The sequence below is a fragment of the Oncorhynchus tshawytscha genome, linkage group LG22 (assembly GCF_018296145.1).
Source record: "Oncorhynchus tshawytscha isolate Ot180627B linkage group LG22, Otsh_v2.0, whole genome shotgun sequence".
Taxonomy (NCBI): Eukaryota; Metazoa; Chordata; class Actinopteri; order Salmoniformes; family Salmonidae; genus Oncorhynchus; species Oncorhynchus tshawytscha.
In genome coordinates, this window is record NC_056450.1 from 37,638,377 (window position 1) to 37,656,684 (window position 18,308).

General features: G+C 46.5%; 1 protein-coding gene across 4 annotated transcripts in view; it reads left to right on the forward strand.

The window, feature by feature from the left end:
- Positions 1 to 299: 299 nt before the first annotated feature.
- LOC112221348 (brefeldin A-inhibited guanine nucleotide-exchange protein 2-like) overlaps positions 300 to 18,308 on the forward strand; it is a 47,744-nt gene continuing 29,735 nt past the window's right edge. The window contains exons 1-9 of one of the 4 annotated variants that reach the window (XR_006079661.1): positions 300 to 647; positions 6,015 to 6,045; positions 6,366 to 6,489; positions 7,461 to 7,607; positions 10,200 to 10,379; positions 10,755 to 10,992; positions 16,222 to 16,425; positions 16,667 to 16,794; positions 16,991 to 17,124. Coding sequence is in view for 3 of the 4 variants with exons in the window: in XM_042304175.1 (XP_042160109.1) it covers positions 482 to 647; positions 6,015 to 6,045; positions 6,366 to 6,489; positions 7,461 to 7,607; positions 10,200 to 10,379; positions 10,755 to 10,992; positions 16,222 to 16,425; positions 16,667 to 16,794; positions 16,991 to 17,124 (1,352 nt within the window). In the remaining variant the exon portion in view is untranslated. The remainder of the gene's footprint in view (positions 648 to 6,014; positions 6,046 to 6,365; positions 6,490 to 7,460; positions 7,608 to 10,199; positions 10,380 to 10,754; positions 10,993 to 16,221; positions 16,426 to 16,666; positions 16,795 to 16,990; positions 17,125 to 18,308) is intronic. The other 3 variants (XM_042304175.1, XM_042304176.1, XM_042304177.1) reach the window with 3 other exon arrangements.

Consider the following 18,308-nt stretch of genomic DNA (forward strand, 5'->3'; position numbering starts at 1 on the left):
TGTCTGAAAGAAATGTGTATGATGAAACTTTGACTATCAGCATGAGTGGCGCAGCGGTCTGAGGCACTGCATCTCAGTGCAAGAGGCGTCACTACAGTCCCTGGTTCGAATCCAGGCTGAATCCCATTCGGCCGTGATTGTGAGTCCCATAGGGCAACCCGGGGTTGGCCGTCATTGTAAATAAGAATGTGTTCTTAACTGACTTGCCAAGTTAAATAGTAAAGGTTTTAGTGGGAAAACCAAGGAGTCGTTCGATCCAGTAGAGGGGACAATACGGCCAAATAAAATCAGCTGAAAATCACGTGACGTGACGTGACGTGAAACCAACATGGCGACTCAGTGCTGCGTTAGCATCATCAACAAACTCGGTGAATTGACAAGACACGGATAGCCCGGTTTCGTTAGTCTTTTTCTCTCGCATACATCTACGCAGTGCCAGGTCGATGATGACGGCCTGAGATAGCAGAAGTTATATCAAGAGATGCAACAGCAACGTCTTGCTCAACAACAACAACACCAGAAGCAGGCAGAAAGCACAAAAACCAAGAGCATGTTTCTGTCTAGGGCGCTGGGAAAAATCCTGTCGGATAAGGAGGTGAAGCGGAGCCAGCACAGCCAGCTGCGTAAAGCTTGTCAAGTAGCACTTGGTACGTGAGTTGTATTTTTATTCCAGGACATTGCACCCATAGGCATGTTTTGTTTCTTCAATGTAATGTTTTAGGTAACCCTTGTGTGCTAACTAATGACTGTCAAGCTAGCTACTATAGTTTGCTAGCCAGTTTGGTGTAACATGCTGTAACGCCGCATAATGTTCCACGCTTCAGTCTTTGAACGCTGGCTGATTTATAGTCATAGATCTGACTGCATGTGAACACTTGGATCTGTCCTATGTTTTCATCACTGTCAACTTTAACACCTGGCTGGCTAGCTAGTTAACGTGATGCCTAGCCATTGGACCAGTCATTGTACAGCACGTAGCATTGTCACCCAACCGGAATGGCACCTGTGTTAAATTAACTGGCAACTTCTGCCACATTCAGATACTAATCGGAACTAGTAAACTCGGAAATGTCCGACTTGTTGAACGCGGCACGTGTGGCTAAGTAGCCTAGTGGTTAGAGTGTTGGACTAGTAACCAAAAGGTTGCTGGATCGAAACCCAAGGTAATAATCTGTCGTTCTGCCCCTGAGCAAGGCAGTTAACCCACTTTTCCCCGGGCGCCGAAGAGGTGGATATCGATTATGGCAGACCAGCGCACCTCTCTGATTCAGAGGGGTTGGGTTAAATTCAGAAGTCACATTTCAGTTGATTGCATTGTCGTACAACTGACTAGGTATCCCCCTTGACCTAAATAGAACAAGTTAGCAAGTGGGACATTTCCGAAGTTCGTAGTTCCGACTTGGACGTGAACGCGACATTAACTCCAGGATACTCGGGACGTCTGTTCTTTTCCATTGAGCAGTGGAGGGATGACGTTAGTTTTACACCACCCATTCTTGTGTTTGTTGAGAGATACATCCTGTAACCTCATCTGAATAGGATACGTTCCAGCTGTATACCTTTTTACTGTCAATTTAAGGATAATGTGTACGTGACATTTTACTGTCAATGAATGGTCATTATTACTGCCAGTTTAGTATGAGATGTAGCGGAGTCCCTGCCCATCTTCCCAAAAATGTCTGAGACCCTACGTCTTTTATGGCGGGAACTGCTGCTGATCTAGCTAGAAATCAATTACTATTTGAGAAGGTCCACATTATCTAGGTAGCGTTGGTCAAAATGGATAATGTTAAGTATAGATGGGGCGGCAGAGTAGCCTAGTGGTTAGAGCGTTGGACTAGTAACCGGAAGGTTGCAAGTTCAAACCCCCGAGTACAAATCTGTCGTTCTGCCCCTGAACAGGCAGTTAACCCACTGTTCCTAGGGGGCACCGGTACTGAGTCAGTGTCATTGAAAATAAGAATTTGTTCTTAACTGACTTGCCTAGTTAAATAAAGGTCAAATAAAAAATAGATTCCAGTCGAGTCACAGACACAGGTAACCCTGTACTGAAGTAGTACCATATTCATCTGGTGGGTTAATGTTGACCTTGCTCCCTTCAAATAAATGAATCTCTCCGTATTGACATTGCCCAGCCCACTCATAGACGCTCGTATTCAGCACACTGTACACTAAACAGTTTACTTAGGCTCTGTTCATTACATACTTTTCTCATTGGCACGGATGTTATGTCCGTTGTGGTTTGGTTTATGGGGGGAGAACCTCGCCTGGTTATAGCCCAAATTCTTTATGATGATGGGTGGGTACAGGATAGTACCTCAACTAGCCTGTACCCCTGACTCTGTACCGGTGCCCCCTGTGTATAGCCTCCACTTTGACTCAGTACAAGTACCCCCCTGTATATAGCCTCCACATTGACTCTGTACTGGTACCCCCCTGTATATAGCCTCCACATTGACTCTGTACCGGTACCCCCTGTATATAGCCTCCACATTGACTCAGTACAAGTACCCCCTGTATATAGCCTCCACATTGACTCTGTACCAGTACCCCCTGTATATAGCCTCCACATTGACTCTGTACCGGTACCCCTGTATATTGACTCTGTACCGGTACCCCTGTATATAGCCTCCACATTGACTCTGTACCAGTACCCCCTGTATATAGCCTCCACATTGACTCTGTACCGGTACTCCTGTATATAGCCTCCACATTGACTCAGTACAAGTACCCCCTGTATATAGCCTCCACACTGACTCGGTACCAGTGCCCCCTGTATATAGCCTCCACATTGACTCAGTACAAGTACCCCCTGTATATAGCCTCCACATTGACTCTGTACCAGTGCCCCCTGTATATAGCCTCCACATTGACTCAGTACAAGTACCCCCTGTATATAGCCTCCACACTGACTCGGTACCAGTGCCCCCTGTATATAGCCTCCACACTGACTCAGTGCAAGTACCCCCTGTATATAGCCTCCACATTGACTCAGTACAAGTACCCCCTGTATATAGCCTCCACACTGACTCGGTACCAGTGCCCCCTGTATATAGCCTCCACATTGACTCAGTACAAGTACCCCCCTGTATATAGCCTCCACACTGACTCGGTACCAGTGCCACCTGTATATAGCCTCCACATTGACTCAGTGCAAGTACCCCCCTGTATATAGCCTCCACACTGACTCGGTACCGGTAGCCCCTGTATATAACTTCCACACTGACTCGGTACCGGTGCCCCCTGTATATAACTTCCCACGGACTGTACCGGTAGCCCCTGTATATAACTTCCACACGGACTCGGTACCGGTAGCCCCTGTATATAACTTCCACACGGACTCGGTACCGGTAGCCCCTGTATATAACTTCCACACGGACTCGGTACCGGTAGCCCCTGTATATAACTTCCACACGGACTCGGTACCGGTAGCCCCTGTATATAACTTCCACACTGACTCGGTCGGTAGCCCCTGTATATAACTTCCACACTGACTCGGTACCGGTAGCCCCTGTATATAACCTCCACACTGACTCGGTACCGGTTCCCCCTGTATATAACTTCCACACTGACTCGGTACCGGTAGCCCCTGTATACAACTTCCACACTGACTCGGTACCGGTGCCCCTGTATATAACCTCCACACCTGTATACAACTTCCACACTGACTCGGTACCGGTAGCCCCTGTATATAACTTCCACACTGACTCGGTACCGGTAGCCCCTGTATATAACCTCCACACTGACTCGGTACCGGTTCCCCCTGTATATAACTTCCACACTGACTCGGTACCGGTAGCCCCTGTATATAACTTCCACACGGACTCGGTACCGGTGCCCCCTGTATATAACTTCCACACTGACTCGGTACCGGTGCCCCCTGTATAAAGCCTCATTATTCTTGTGTTACTTTTTTTATTTTAGTCTCCTTGGTAACTATTTTCTTCTTCTTGAACTGCACTGTTGGTTAAGGACTTGTAAGTCAGCATTTCACAGTAAAGTCTACACCTGTTGGTTAAGGACCTGTAAGTCAGCATTTCACAGTAAAGTCTACACCTGTTGGTTAAGGACCTGTAAGTCAGCATTTCACAGTAAAGTCTACACCTGTTGGTTAAGGACCTGTAAGTCAGCATTTCACAGTAAAGTCTACACCTGTTGGTTAAGGACCTGTAAGTCAGCATTTCACAGTAAAGTCTACACCTGTTGGTTAAGGACCTGTAAGTCAGCATTTCACAGTAAAGTCTACACCTGTTGGTTAAGGACCTGTAAGTCAGCATTTCACAGTAAAGTCTACACCTGTTGGTTAAGGACCTGTAAGTCAGCATTTCACAGTAAAGTCTACACCTGTTGGTTAAGGGCTTGTAAGTCAGCATTTCACAGTAAAGTCTACACTGTTGGTTAAGGACTTGTCAGTCAGCATTTCACTGTAAAGTCTACACCTGTTGGTTAAGGGCTTGTAAGTCAGCATTTCACAGTAAAGTCTACACCTGTTGGTTAAGGACCTGTAAGTCAGCATTTCACAGTAAAGTCTACACCTGTTGGTTAAGGGCTTGTAAGTCAGCATTTCACTGTAAAGTCTACACCTGTTGTATTCGGCGCATGTGGCAAATAAAGTTTGATTTGGGTTTAGTTAATCTGATAACATGTTTATAATGGCGTGATTCCATACAAAACCCAGACAAAATCCCCCAAATAATGTTTTTTGTTGTTGTCTTGGTTTCATATGGAATCACTTCATGAGCATGCCTCAATGGATCCTCCTCCTCTGACTAAAATTAGCCAGTCTTTTTCACAAACTGTGACTGGCCAATTGACTGTGGTTCCACCTAGTTTGAGTGTACCCACAGGCATGACATTGAGAAATGACATGTCCTAGACACTGGCACCATAGTTAGTTTTTTTTTTTTACTGTGCTGTTTCCTAGATCAGTGGTTCCCACCCCAAAACAGGAACTCAGTCAGGATTTAAACATTCTCTTGAAAGTTGTAATAGTAGAATGCACTGGAGGGAGGGAGAGAGGGGGGCAGGATGTTCCCCAGGATGTTCCCCCAATGCCGGAAGGGGGGGGGCCCCCTGAGTGGGAAAAAGTTTGGGAACCCCAGTCCTAGATTATGAAATGTAGACTATAGCACAAGTTCTAGTTGTTGTTGTTGTTGTTAAGGGAATATGAGCAACTGGAGATGTACAGTGGTGCAGTAATTGGGCTATAATGCTGCTTCCACAGCTGATGGTTTATTTATGGATCCCAGATGAGCCTTGGGAGAGTCGGCAGTTTTTTTTCTTCATATTTACTATACAACACAACTTTAATGTTCATAGTTGCAGCGAACAATGGGAATTCTGTCTTCTGCGCTCTTCATTTCGCTCTTCATTCCCCCCCCCATGATATCACACAGACAGACACAGTTGAGAGGAACACAGGGCCAAGCTGCAGTTGAGTCGACAACGGCTGTCGGCTATTTCCACAGAGTGTACTCGATGCTCCCTGTTCTAACGCGTGTGCCTGCCTTGAGAACAACTTTGGGTCTTGTGTGTCAGCAGTTGCCAAGCATCTCAGCATGTGAAGTTCTGGGATACAGCAGCCCAATTTGGTCACATCAAGGTCTGTCCTTGTATGTATGCACTATTGCTAATGCTCAGACCTACTAGGCTAGATAAGGAAGATGGTGATTTCCAGTGGTGCATTTCGGCCTGTTCTGACAGATCTGCTTCGAACACAGGATCTTTACTCTGCCCAAAGCTGTCACCAATGTTAAGGCGATAAGATTGTCTCTGGTCATTAGCAAGAGGTTTATGGGTTTTGAGATTGTTTGATGACTGCATTTCATTTTTCTGCAAATTTTAATTTGCTAATGCTAACTGTATTCATGGTATGTTGATACTGGTATTTTTATGCTAGTGAAATGAATGATCAGTTATGCCTAAAACACAGAAACACGTTCATCAAGTCTTAAGGTCAAAGTTCAGACCTCACTAATCTTGTTCCTTTTTTTTTTTTTTTTTTCACTTCACAGATGAAATCAAAATCGAGCTTGAGAAGCAAAAGTAAGTTCAAACCCCTTTCTCTCCGGAAGTATCTGCAGCTCATGGACAGGTGTTTGGTTTGAAGCACTTATTAAAGGGATACTGCAATATATATTTTTTTGCAGTTTTTTTTCTTCTCTGCGTGCGGTTAGCAGGAAGTTTTAAGTGAGTTTCTGGAGCCTTTGCTAACTAGCGTTAGCACAACGACTAGAAGGCCACAGGAAACAGCTGTCATGCTCTCCCATTTTAAACGGTCACCGCTGTCATTAGTGGTTATTAAACTTGGGATGTCCTGAGGCCTGCATGTCATCGTAACCTCGTGCTGTGGCTCTTTTCTCCAGAGATGGCTCTGTGGTCCCGCCCCGAGCAAACTACATTGAAGCTGACCAATACGTACTGCCTTTTGAGCTCGCCTGTCAATCAAAGTCCCCACGCGTTGTCAGCACCTCGTTGGACTGCTTACAGGTACGCAGGTTTACACATCAAAGGACTTAAACACACCAACACTCATACGTATTACAATTCAAATCACATTTCAATTTGTTACATGTGCCGAATACAACGGGTGTGAACCGTAAGTAAGCGTTTCACTGTAAGGTCTACAACCTGTTGTATTATATTATATATATAGTTTATTCAACTGTTCTACTGTCTCTGTCCTACTGTCTCACTGTACTTTTGTCACCATCTTACTATCACTGTTTACAGTCTCATTGTCCTACTGTCTCACTGTCCTACTGTCCCATCTTACTATCACTGTTTACTGTCTCACTGTCCTATTGTCACTGTCTCACTGTCCTATTGTCACTGTCCTATTGTCACTGTCCTATTGTCACTGTCCTATTGTCACTGTCCTATTGTCACTGTCTCACTGTCCTACTGCCGCATCTTACTATCACTGTTTACTGTCTCACTGTCCTATTGTCACATCTTATTGTCACTGTCTCACTGTCCTATTGTCACATCACCCTGACCCCGTTTTCCAAGGGAGTTGGGATATGCAACAAACATACTTCCAGTTCACACATGTTTAATACACGCTTCTATGCATGTGTGAAATAGGAGGAATATAAGCACCTATCAGATCATTATTTATTGTGATCTAGTTCTATACTGTATATCCTATTATGTGTACATATCAGTCATATTTTTAAAAAACTAAAAATAATTATATATCTGGCTTTTTTATTTATTGTTGATGTCGATGATTGTACTGCAATGTTTAGGGAACCGGCACGCAAGTATTTGTAAACTACGTAAACTGTGTACGTGTCTGTTAGATTATTTTTTCTTGTAAATGCCACATGGTGGAGGACTTAATATGTTCTTACACCTGTTGTGTCTCCTCAGAAATGTCTGACTTGTGGATGTTCGACTCCTTCTAAATGCCACAGATGCTCACTCTCTCCACAATCTCTCCCCTCTCCCCATGGCAGAAGCTCATTGCGTATGGCCACATCACGGGCAATGCCTCTGACAGTAGTGCTCCAGGGAAGAGGCTCATCGACCGGTTACTGGAGACCATTTGTAACTGTTTCCAGGGCCCACAGACTGATGAGGGGGTACAACTGCAGATCGTCAAGGTCTGGCAGGGACCCCATCCATCTTAAACATCTCCTTTAATGAATTACTACTTATTTATACAGAACATATACAGTACCAATCAAACGTTTGGACACACCTACTCATTCAAGGGTTTTTCTTTATTTTTTTAAACTGTTTTCTACATTGCCAAGATGGTGTGTGCAAAGCTGTCATCAAGGCAAAGGGTGGCTACTTTGAAGAATTTCAAATATAAAATATATTTTGATTTGTTTATCACTTTTTTGTTGTTATTACGTGATTCCATTTGTGTTATGTCATAGTTTTGATGTCTTCACTGTTATTCTACAATGTAGAACCTAGTTTAAATAAAGAGAACCTGTAATGAGTGGGTGTGTCCAAACTTTTGACTGGTCTTAGTTGCCTCAGGACAAATTGCTGCCCATTATTTTCCACATCCCAGTCCCCATAGTGATACTACAGGTATAGTAGTGATAGTACAGGTATAGTAGTGATAGTACAGGTATAGTAGTGATAGTACAGGTATAGTAGTGATAGTACAGGTATAGTAGTGATAGTACAGGTATAGTAGTGATAGTACAGGTATAGTAGTGATAGTACAGGTATAGTAGTATAGTACAGGTATAGTAGTGATAGTACAGGTATAGTAGTGATAGTACAGGTATAGGTGATAGTAGGTATAGAGTGAGTACAGGTATAGTAGTGATAGTACAGGTATAGTAGTGATAGTACAGGTATAGTAGTGATAGTACAGGTATAGTAGTGATAGTACAGGTATAGTAGTGATAGTACAGGTATAGTAGTGATAGTACAGGTATAGTACAGGTATAGTAGTGATAGTACAGGTATAGTAGTGATAGTACAGGTATAGTAGTGAAACTACAGGTATAGTAGTGAAACTACAGGTATAGTAGTGATAGTACAGGTATAGTAGTGAGTACAGGTATAGTAGTGATAGTAGGTATACAGTACAGGTATAGTAGCGATAGTACAGGTATAGTAGCGATAGTACAGGTATAGTAGCGATAGTACAGGTATAGTAGCGATACTACAGGTATAGTAGCGATAGTACAGGTATAGTAGCGATACTACAGGTATAGTAGCGATAGTACAGGTATAGTAGCGATAGTACAGGTATAGTAGCGATAGTACAGGTATAGTAGCGATACTACAGGTATAGTAGCGATACTACAGGTATAGTAGTGATAGTACAGGTATAGTAGTGATAGTACAGGTATAGTAGCGATAGTACAGGAGTAGCGAAAGTACAGGTATAGTAGCGATACTACAGGTATAGTAGCGATAGTACAGGTATAGTAGTGATAGTACAGGTATAGTAGTGATAGTACAGGTATAGTAGTGATAGTACAGGTATAGTAGTGATAGTACAGGTATAGTAGTGATAGTACAGGTATAGTAGTGATAGTACAGGTATAGTAGTGATAGTACAGGTATAGTAGTGATAGTACAGGTATAGTAGTGATAGTACAGGTATAGTAGTGATAGTACAGGTATAGTAGTGATAGTACAGGTATAGTAGTGATAGTACAGGTATAGTAGTGATAGTACAGGTATAGTAGTGATAGTACAGGTATAGTAGTGATAGTACAGGTATAGTAGTGATAGTACAGGTATAGTAGTGATAGTACAGGTATAGTAGTGAAACTACAGGTATAGTAGCGATAGTACAGGTATAGTAGCGATAGTACAGGTATAGTAGCGATAGTACAGGTATAGTAGCGATAGTACAGGTATAGTAGCGATACTACAGGTATAGTAGCGATACTACAGGTATAGTAGCGATACTACAGGTATAGTAGCGATACTACAGGTATAGTAGCGATAGTACAGGTATAGTAGCGATAGTACAGGTATAGTAGTGATAGTACAGGTATAGTAGTGATAGTACAGGTATAGTAGTGATAGTACAGGTATAGTAGTGATAGTACAGGTATAGTAGTGAAACTACAGGTATAGTAGCGATACTACAGGTATAGTAGCGATAGTACAGGTATAGTAGCGATAGTACAGGTATAGTAGTGAAACTACAGGTATAGTAGTGATACTACAGGTATAGTAGCGAAAGTACAGGTATAGTACGAAAGTACAGGTATAGTAGTGAAACTACAGGTATATCCGGAGCCACATCTGTCTCTTACGGCTGGCTGTACAGGAGACGTGATACATAACCAGAACTCATTTCAGCTTCCCATAGTCGAGCTCCAGAGTTGAGGGTCCAAAAGTCTGTTGTGTTCAAACAAGCCGCCCGCCACTATTATCACGGCTGAGGACAGGTGTTATTGGACTGACAAACATTCCTACGACATATAAAGATACTGTATATAAGATAGTTCTTCTATAATTCACAAAGGTAGTTAAAGACGCTATTTGTTCTCTGTCTGTATGGACTAGGGATGCCAAAATTCGGGGACTTTTTAATAAATTCCCTGGTTTTCCAGAAATTCTGGTTGGAGGATTACAGATTAACCTTCTTATTCCCTTCTGATTCTGCGAAACTTCCAACCAGGATTTGAGGAAAATCAGGGATTTTTTTGGGGCAAGTTCCCGGAATTGTGCATTCCTAGTTCTGACCCCTCTCTGTTCTCCTGTAGGCTCTGCTGACGGCAGTCACCTCCCCTCACATTGAGATCCACGAGGGAACGGTTCTGCTGACAGTGCGTACCTGTTACAACATCTACCTGGCCAGCCGTAACCTCATCAACCAGACCACCGCCAAGGCTACGCTCACACAGATGGTCAATGTCATCTTCACCCACATGGAGACTCAGGCGGTCAGTGCACTACTGTCCCCTGTCCAGACCAGTCCACTCTCATATGTACATAGTCATCTATAACAAGCACTTTGACTCAATCATAGATGCTGGTGTGTATCATCTTAGAGCAAGCTGATTGACTAATGAGAATGTAAACATCTGGATTGAAACTAGACTCTGGAACTAGACGAGAAATGGACACACTCCTTGTATCTCAATAATTTCTCCATAAGTGTATTTGTGTCTCCTTCCCGAGTCAGGGTGGAACGGCCTGTGTCTCCTAGTCCTATTAGTTGACAGGTTCATTGGCTGGTATTGACATGCTGTTAGTTTGGTGGTCTGACTAGTTGTGTTGATCATGGCTGGTCTGTTCATTTCCCTGCATCTATACAGGTTATAGAGGCTCAGGAGAAGGATAGACTATGTCTGCCCAAGCAGAACCCCTCCCCTTCCCCTGGGCAGATGTCTGGTGGTTCCCCCCGGTCAGACTCCACCCCAGACCTCAACGGGACCCCTTCTCCTGCAGCCAGCACACCGGACCTTAATACCATCAATGGCCAACCGGAGGAGTGCAAGACTGAGGAGGATGTGACTGCTACAGAGGAGCACAGAGAGAAGACACCACCTCCAGGTATTGGCCTTGTTTGTATTCATACTTAGCATCGGTCTGTTCTGTTCCCAGAGAGCTACTGTCCTATAGGTTTACACTAGGGCTCTCTGACCCTGTTCCCAGAGAGCTACTGTCCTATAGGTTTACACTAGGGCTCTCTAACCCTGTTCCCGGAGAGCTACTGTCCTATAGGTTTACACTAGGGCTCTCTGACCCTGTTCCCAGAGAGCTACTGTCCTATAGGTTTACACTAGGGCTCTCTAACCCTGTTCCCAGAGAGCTACTGTCCTATAGGTTTAGACTAGGGCTCTCTAACCCTGTTCCCAGAGAGCTACTGTCCTATAGGTTTACACTAGGGCTGTCCAACCCTGTTCCCGGAGAGCTACTGTCCTATAGGTTTACACTAGGGCTGTCCAACCCTGTTCCCGGAGAGCTACTGTCCTATAGGTTTAGACTAGGGCTCTCTAACCCTGTTCCCAGAGAGCTACTGTCCTATAGGTTTACACTAGGGCTGTCCAACCCTGTTCCCGGAGAGCTACTGTCCTATAGGTTTAGACTAGGGCTCTCTAACCCTGTTCCCAGAGAGCTACTGTCCTATAGGTTTACACTAGGGCTGTCCAACCCTGTTCCCAGAGAGCTACTGTCCTATAGGTTTACACTAGGGCTCTCTAACCCTGTTCCCGGAGAGCTACTGTCCTATAGGTTTAGACTAGGGCTCTCCAACCCTGTTCCCGGAGAGCTACTGTCCTATAGGTTTACACTAGGGCTCTCCAACCCTGTTCCCAGAGAGCTACTGTCCTATAGGTTTAGACTAGGGCTCTCCAACCCTGTTCCCAGAGAGCTACTGTCCTATAGGTTTACACTAGGGCTGTCCAACCCTGTTCCCAGAGAGCTACTGTCCTATAGGTTTACACTAGGGCTCTCTAACCCTGTTCCCAGAGAGCTACTGTCCTATAGGTTTACACTAGGGCTCTCTAACCCTGTTCCCAGAGAGCTACTGTCCTATAGGTTTACACTAGGGCTGTCCAACCCTGTTCCCGGAGAGCTACTGTCCTATAGGTTTAGACTAGGGCTCTCTAACCCTGTTCCCAGAGAGCTACTGTCCTATAGGTTTACACTAGGGCTGTCCAACCCTGTTCCCAGAGAGCTACTGTCCTATAGGTTTACACTAGGGCTCTCTAACCCTGTTCCCGGAGAGCTACTGTCCTATAGGTTTAGACTAGGGCTCTCCAACCCTGTTCCCGGAGAGCTACTGTCCTATAGGTTTACACTAGGGCTCTCCAACCCTGTTCCCAGAGAGCTACTGTCCTATAGGTTTAGACTAGGGCTCTCCAACCCTGTTCCCAGAGAGCTACTGTCCTATAGGTTTACACTAGGGCTGTCCAACCCTGTTCCCAGAGAGCTACTGTCCTATAGGTTTACACTAGGGCTCTCTAACCCTGTTCCCAGAGAGCTACTGTCCTATAGGTTTACACTAGGGCTCTCTAACCCTGTTCCCAGAGAGCTACTGTCCTATAGGTTTACACTAGGGCTCTCTAACCCTGTTCCCAGAGAGCTACTGTCCTATAGGTTTACACTAGGGCTCTCTAACCCTGTTCCCAGAGAGCTACTGTCCTATAGGTTTACACTAGGGCTCTCTAACCCTGTTCCCGGAGAGCTACTGTCCTATAGGTTTACACTAGGGCTCTCTAACCCTGTTCCCAGAGAGCTACTGTCCTATAGGTTTACACTAGGGCTCTCTAACCCTGTTCCCAGAGAGCTACTGTCCTATAGGTTTACACTAGGGCTCTCTAACCCTGTTCCCGGAGAGCTACTGTCCTATAGGTTTACACTAGGGCTCTCTAACCCTGTTCCCAGAGAGCTACTGTCCTATAGGTTTACACTAGGGCTCTCTAACCCTGTTCCCAGAGAGCTACTGTCCTATAGGTTTACACTAGGGCTCTCTAACCCTGTTCCCGGAGAGCTACTGTCCTATAGGTTTACACTAGGGCTGTCCAACCCTGTTCCCAGAGAGCTACTGTCCTATAGGTTTACACTAGGGCTCTCTAACCCTGTTCCCAGAGAGCTACTGTCCTATAGGTTTACACTAGGGCTCTCTAACCCTGTTCCCGGAGAGCTACTGTCCTATAGGTTTACACTAGGGCTCTCTAACCCTGTTCCCAGAGAGCTACTGTCCTATAGGTTTACACTAGGGCTCTCTAACCCTGTTCCCAGAGAGCTACTGTCCTATAGGTTTAGACTAGGGCTGTCCAACCCTGTTCCCAGAGAGCTACTGTCCTATAGGTTTACACTAGGGCTCTCTAACCCTGTTCCCAGAGAGCTACTGTCCTATAGGTTTACACTAGGGCTCTCTAACCCTGTTCCCAGAGAGCTACTGTCCTATAGGTTTAGACTAGGGCTCTCTAACCCTGTTCCCAGAGAGCTACTGTCCTATAGGTTTACACTAGGGCTCTCTAACCCTGTTCCCAGAGAGCTACTGTCCTATAGGTTTACACTAGGGCTCTCCAACCCTGTTCCCAGAGAGCTACTGTCCTATAGGTTTACACTAGGGCTCTCTGACCCTGTTCCCAGAGAGCTACTGTCCTATAGGTTTACACTAGGGCTCTCTGACCCTGTTCCCAGAGAGCTACTGTCCTATAGGTTTAGACTAGGGCTCTCTAACCCTGTTCCCAGAGAGCTACTGTCCTATAGGTTTACACTAGGGCTCTCTAACCCTGTTCCCGGAGAGCTACTGTCCTATAGGTTTACACTAGGGCTCTCCAACCCTGTTCCCGGAGAGCTACTGTCCTATAGGTTTACACTAGGGCTCTCTAACCCTGTTCCCGGAGAGCTACTGTCCTATAGGTTTACACTAGGGCTCTCTAACCCTGTTCCCGGAGAGCTACTGTCCTATAGGTTTACACTAGGGCTCTCTAACCCTGTTCCCAGAGAGCTACTGTCCTATAGGTTTACACTAGGGCTCTCCAACCCTGTTCCCAGAGAGCTACTGTCCTATAGGTTTACACTAGGGCTCTCTAACCCTGTTCCCGGAGAGCTACTGTCCTATAGGTTTACACTAGGGCTCTCTAACCCTGTTCCCGGAGAGCTACTGTCCTATAGGTTTACACTAGGGCTCTCTAACCCTGTTCCCAGAGAGCTACTGTCCTATAGGTTTACACTAGGGCTCTCTAACCCTGTTCCCAGAGAGCTACTGTCCTATAGGTTTACACTAGGGCTCTCTAACCCTGTTCCCAGAGAGCTACTGTCCTATAGGTTTACACTAGGGCTCTCTAACCCTGTTCCCAGAGAGCTACTGTCCTATAGGTTTAGACTAGGGCTCTCTGACCCTGTTCCCAGAGAGCTACTGTCCTATAGGTTTACACTAGGGCTCTCTAACCCTGTTCCCAGAGAGCTACTGTCCTATAGGTTTACACTAGGGCTGTCCAACCCTGTTCCCAGAGAGCTACTGTCCTATAGGTTTACATTAGGGCTCTCTAACCCTGTTCCCAGAGAGCTACTGTCCTATAGGTTTACACTAGGGCTCTCTAACCCTGTTCCCAGAGAGCTACTGTCCTATAGGTTTACACTAGGGCTCTCTAACCCTGTTCCCAGAGAGCTACTGTCCTATAGGTTTACACTAGGGCTCTCTAACCCTGTTCCCAGAGAGCTACTGTCCTATAGGTTTACACTAGGGCTCTCTAACCCTGTTCCCAGAGAGCTACTGTCCTATAGGTTTACACTAGGGCTCTCTAACCCTGTTCCCAGAGAGCTACTGTCCTATAGGTTTAGACTAGGGCTCTCTAACCCTGTTCCCAGAGAGCTACTGTCCTATAGGTTTACACTAGGGCTCTCTAACCCTGTTCCCAGAGAGCTACTGTCCTATAGGTTTACACTAGGGCTCTCTAACCCTGTTCCCAGAGAGCTACTGTCCTATAGGTTTACACTAGGGCTCTCTAACCCTGTTCCCAGAGAGCTACTGTCCTATAGGTTTACACTAGGGCTCTCTAACCCTGTTCCCAGAGAGCTACTGTCCTATAGGTTTAGACTAGGGCTCTCTAACCCTGTTCCCAGAGAGCTACTGTCCTATAGGTTTACACTAGGGCTCTCTAACCCTGTTCCCAGAGAGCTACTGTCCTATAGGTTTACACTAGGGCTCTCCAACCCTGTTCCCAGAGAGCTACTGTCCTATAGGTTTACACTAGGGCTCTCTAACCCTGTTCCCGGAGAGCTACTGTCCTATAGGTTTACACTAGGGCTGTCCAACCCTGTTCCCGGAGAGCTACTGTCCTATAGGTTTAGACTAGGGCTCTCTAACCCTGTTCCCAGAGAGCTACTGTCCTATAGGTTTACACTAGGGCTCTCCAACCCTGTTCCCAGAGAGCTACTGTCCTATAGGTTTACACTACAACCTTCATCGAGTGCACTTGATTTTTAAAAGTTATCATAAACAAATGTACCCCCTTTTTCCCCTCCCATTTTCAAGTACGATCTTGTTTCATCGCTGCAACTCCCCAACGGGCTCGGGAGAGGCGACGGTTGAGTAATGCGTCCTCCGAAACATGACGCGCCAAACCCGCTCGCTTAACCCTGAAGCCAGCTACACCAATGTGTCGGAGGAAACCCTGTTTAACTGACAACATAAATCAGCCTGCAGGTGCCTAGACTGCCACAAGGAGTCGCTAGAGCTCGGTGATTCAAGTAACCCCCCCCCAAACCCGGACGACACTGGGCCAATTGTGCGCCACCCTATGGGACTCCCGATCACAGCCGGTTGTGGCACAGCCTGGGATCAAATCCCAGAACCTACAGGAGGGTAGTTCTCCAGGAACGGGGTTGGAGTGAGAACCTACAGGAGGGTAGCTCTCCAGGAACGGGGTTGGAGTGAAAACCTACAGGAGGGTAGCTCTCCAGGAACGGGGTTGGAGTGAGAACCTACAGGAGGGTAGCTCTCCAGGAACGGGGTTGGAGTGAGAACCTACAGGAGGGTAGCTCTCCAGGAACGGGGTTGGAGTGAGAACCTACAGGAGGGTAGTTCTCCAGGAACGGGGTTGGAGTGAGAACCTACAGGAGGGTAGCTCTCCAGGAACGGGGTTGGAGTGAGAACCTACAGGAGGGTAGCTCTCCAGGAACGGGGTTGGAGTGAAAACCTACAGGAGTGTCGCTCTCCAGGAACAGGGTTGGCTGCCATAGATCATGATTTTATTGTAAGACATTTCTGAAGCTCACATTATCCTCATTAATTTGACACTTGGTCTTTTTCCTCATCAATAGTTTTTAATGATCCACTTCCAGAAACACCACCAGCAGTAACACAGTCAGTAGAGGAAGGGGATGAAGGGGGAGGGGGATCAGAATTAGGGGAGAGGGGGACATCGGGAGTAGGTCAGGTCGATTCAAAGCCAACAGAGCAACCAACGACTGATGTGGTGGAGGACGTGGCCGCAGAACCAGAACCACAAACCCAAACTGCACAAGGTCAGTAATTGTTTGTGATCGGAGTGACTGGACAGAGTTTGTTATTCAGGGCTTGCCTGTCATTTACACACCTGTATCAAGGTTCCTGCCTTCTAGTTTTTACAGGCCATTGTGCTTCTGCATTGCTTGCTGTTTGGGGTTTTAGGCTTGAAAAGCGCTTTGTGACATCTGCTGATGTAGAAAGGGCCTTATAAAACACATTTGATTGTATCTGACTGGTCTGTTCCACACCTCCACACAGCAGGGGACCATCCCCCACACATACCACCAGAGCACCCTGATCTGATTCCCCCAACACCCAGGAGAGTTAGGAACCAGATGAACGGCATTATGGGTGACCATGGTTCCGTGTCCTCTACAGACATCTTGGTGAGTGATCTCTTATCTTGGAATGAGGATGTGTCACATCAAAGGTTTTATGGGAACCGTGATTCCTGATGATTTTTACCCTTAATTAATCATACATAGTTATGCTCAGTTTTAGTTATGTATTGACAATTGCATGGTACATTTTAAAGCTGTTCTGTTTTTAGTTTTTTAGTTTTTTTCTCGTCGTCTCTTTTAGGATTTAGAGTCCATGCAGGGTGTCCAGAACGCTGTTGGTTTCTCACACATCCTGCAGAAAGACGCCTTCCTGGTCTTCCGCTCTCTCTGCAAACTGTCCATGAAGCCGCTGGCGGACGGATCCCCTGACCCAAAGTGAGACATCATCCACTAGTCCTTCAGCCCTTCAGTCCATCATCCACTAGTACTTCAGCACTTCAGTCCATCATCCACTAGTCCTTCAGCCCTTCAGCCCATCATCCACTAGTCCTTCAGCCCTTCAGCACATCATCCACTAGCCCTTCAGCCCATCATCCACTAGTCCTTCAGCCCTTCAGCACATCATCCACTAGCCCTTCAGCCCATCATCCACTAGCCCTTCAGCCCATCATCCACTAGCCCTTCAGCCCACTAGTCCTTCAGCCCTTCAGCCCACTAGTCCTTCAGCCCTTCACCCCACTAGTCCTTCAGCCCACTAGTCCTTCAGCCCTTCAGCCCATCATCCACTAGCCCTTCAGCCCATCATCCACTAGCCCTTCAGCCCATCATCCACTAGCCCTTCAGTCCTTCAGCCCACTAGTCCTTCAGCCCATCATCCACTAGCCCACTAGTCCTTCAGCCCACTAGTCCTTCAGCCCACTAGTCCTTCAGCCCACTAGTCCTTCAGCCCACTAGTCCTTCAGCCCTTCAGCCCACTAGCCCTTCAGCCCACTAGCCCACTAGTCCTTCAGCCCACTAGCCCTTTAGCCCTTCAGCCCACTAGCCCTTCAGCCCACTAGTCCTTCAGCCCACTAGCCCTTCAGCCCTCGCTTCCCCGCTCAGTTCACACCCACAACTTCACCTTTCCCTTGATCTCATCACCTAAACCAAGTCCACATTCTTCTGCTTTCTGTTCACAATAATGCCATTTAGCAGACTTGTTTTACCCACTTGTTTTACCCACTCAGCCCACTAGTCCTTCAGCCCTTCAGCCCACTAGTCCTTCAGCCCTTCAGCCCACTAGTCCTTCAGCCCACTAGTCCTTCAGCCCACTAGTCCTTCAGCCCACTAGTCCTTCAGCCCACTAGTCCTTCAGCCCTTCAGCCCACTAGTCCTTCAGCCCTTCAGCCCACTAGTCCTTCAACCCTTCAGCCCACTAGTCCTTCAGCCCTTCAGCCCACTAGTCCTTCAGCCCACTAGTCCTTCAGCCCACTAGACCACTAGCCCTTCAGCCCACTAGTCCTTCAGCCCACTAGCCCACTAGTCCTTCAGCCCACTAGCCCACTAGTCCTTCAGCCCACTAGTCCTTCAGCCCACTAGCCCACTAGTCCTTCAGCCCACTAGCCCACTAGTCCTTCAGC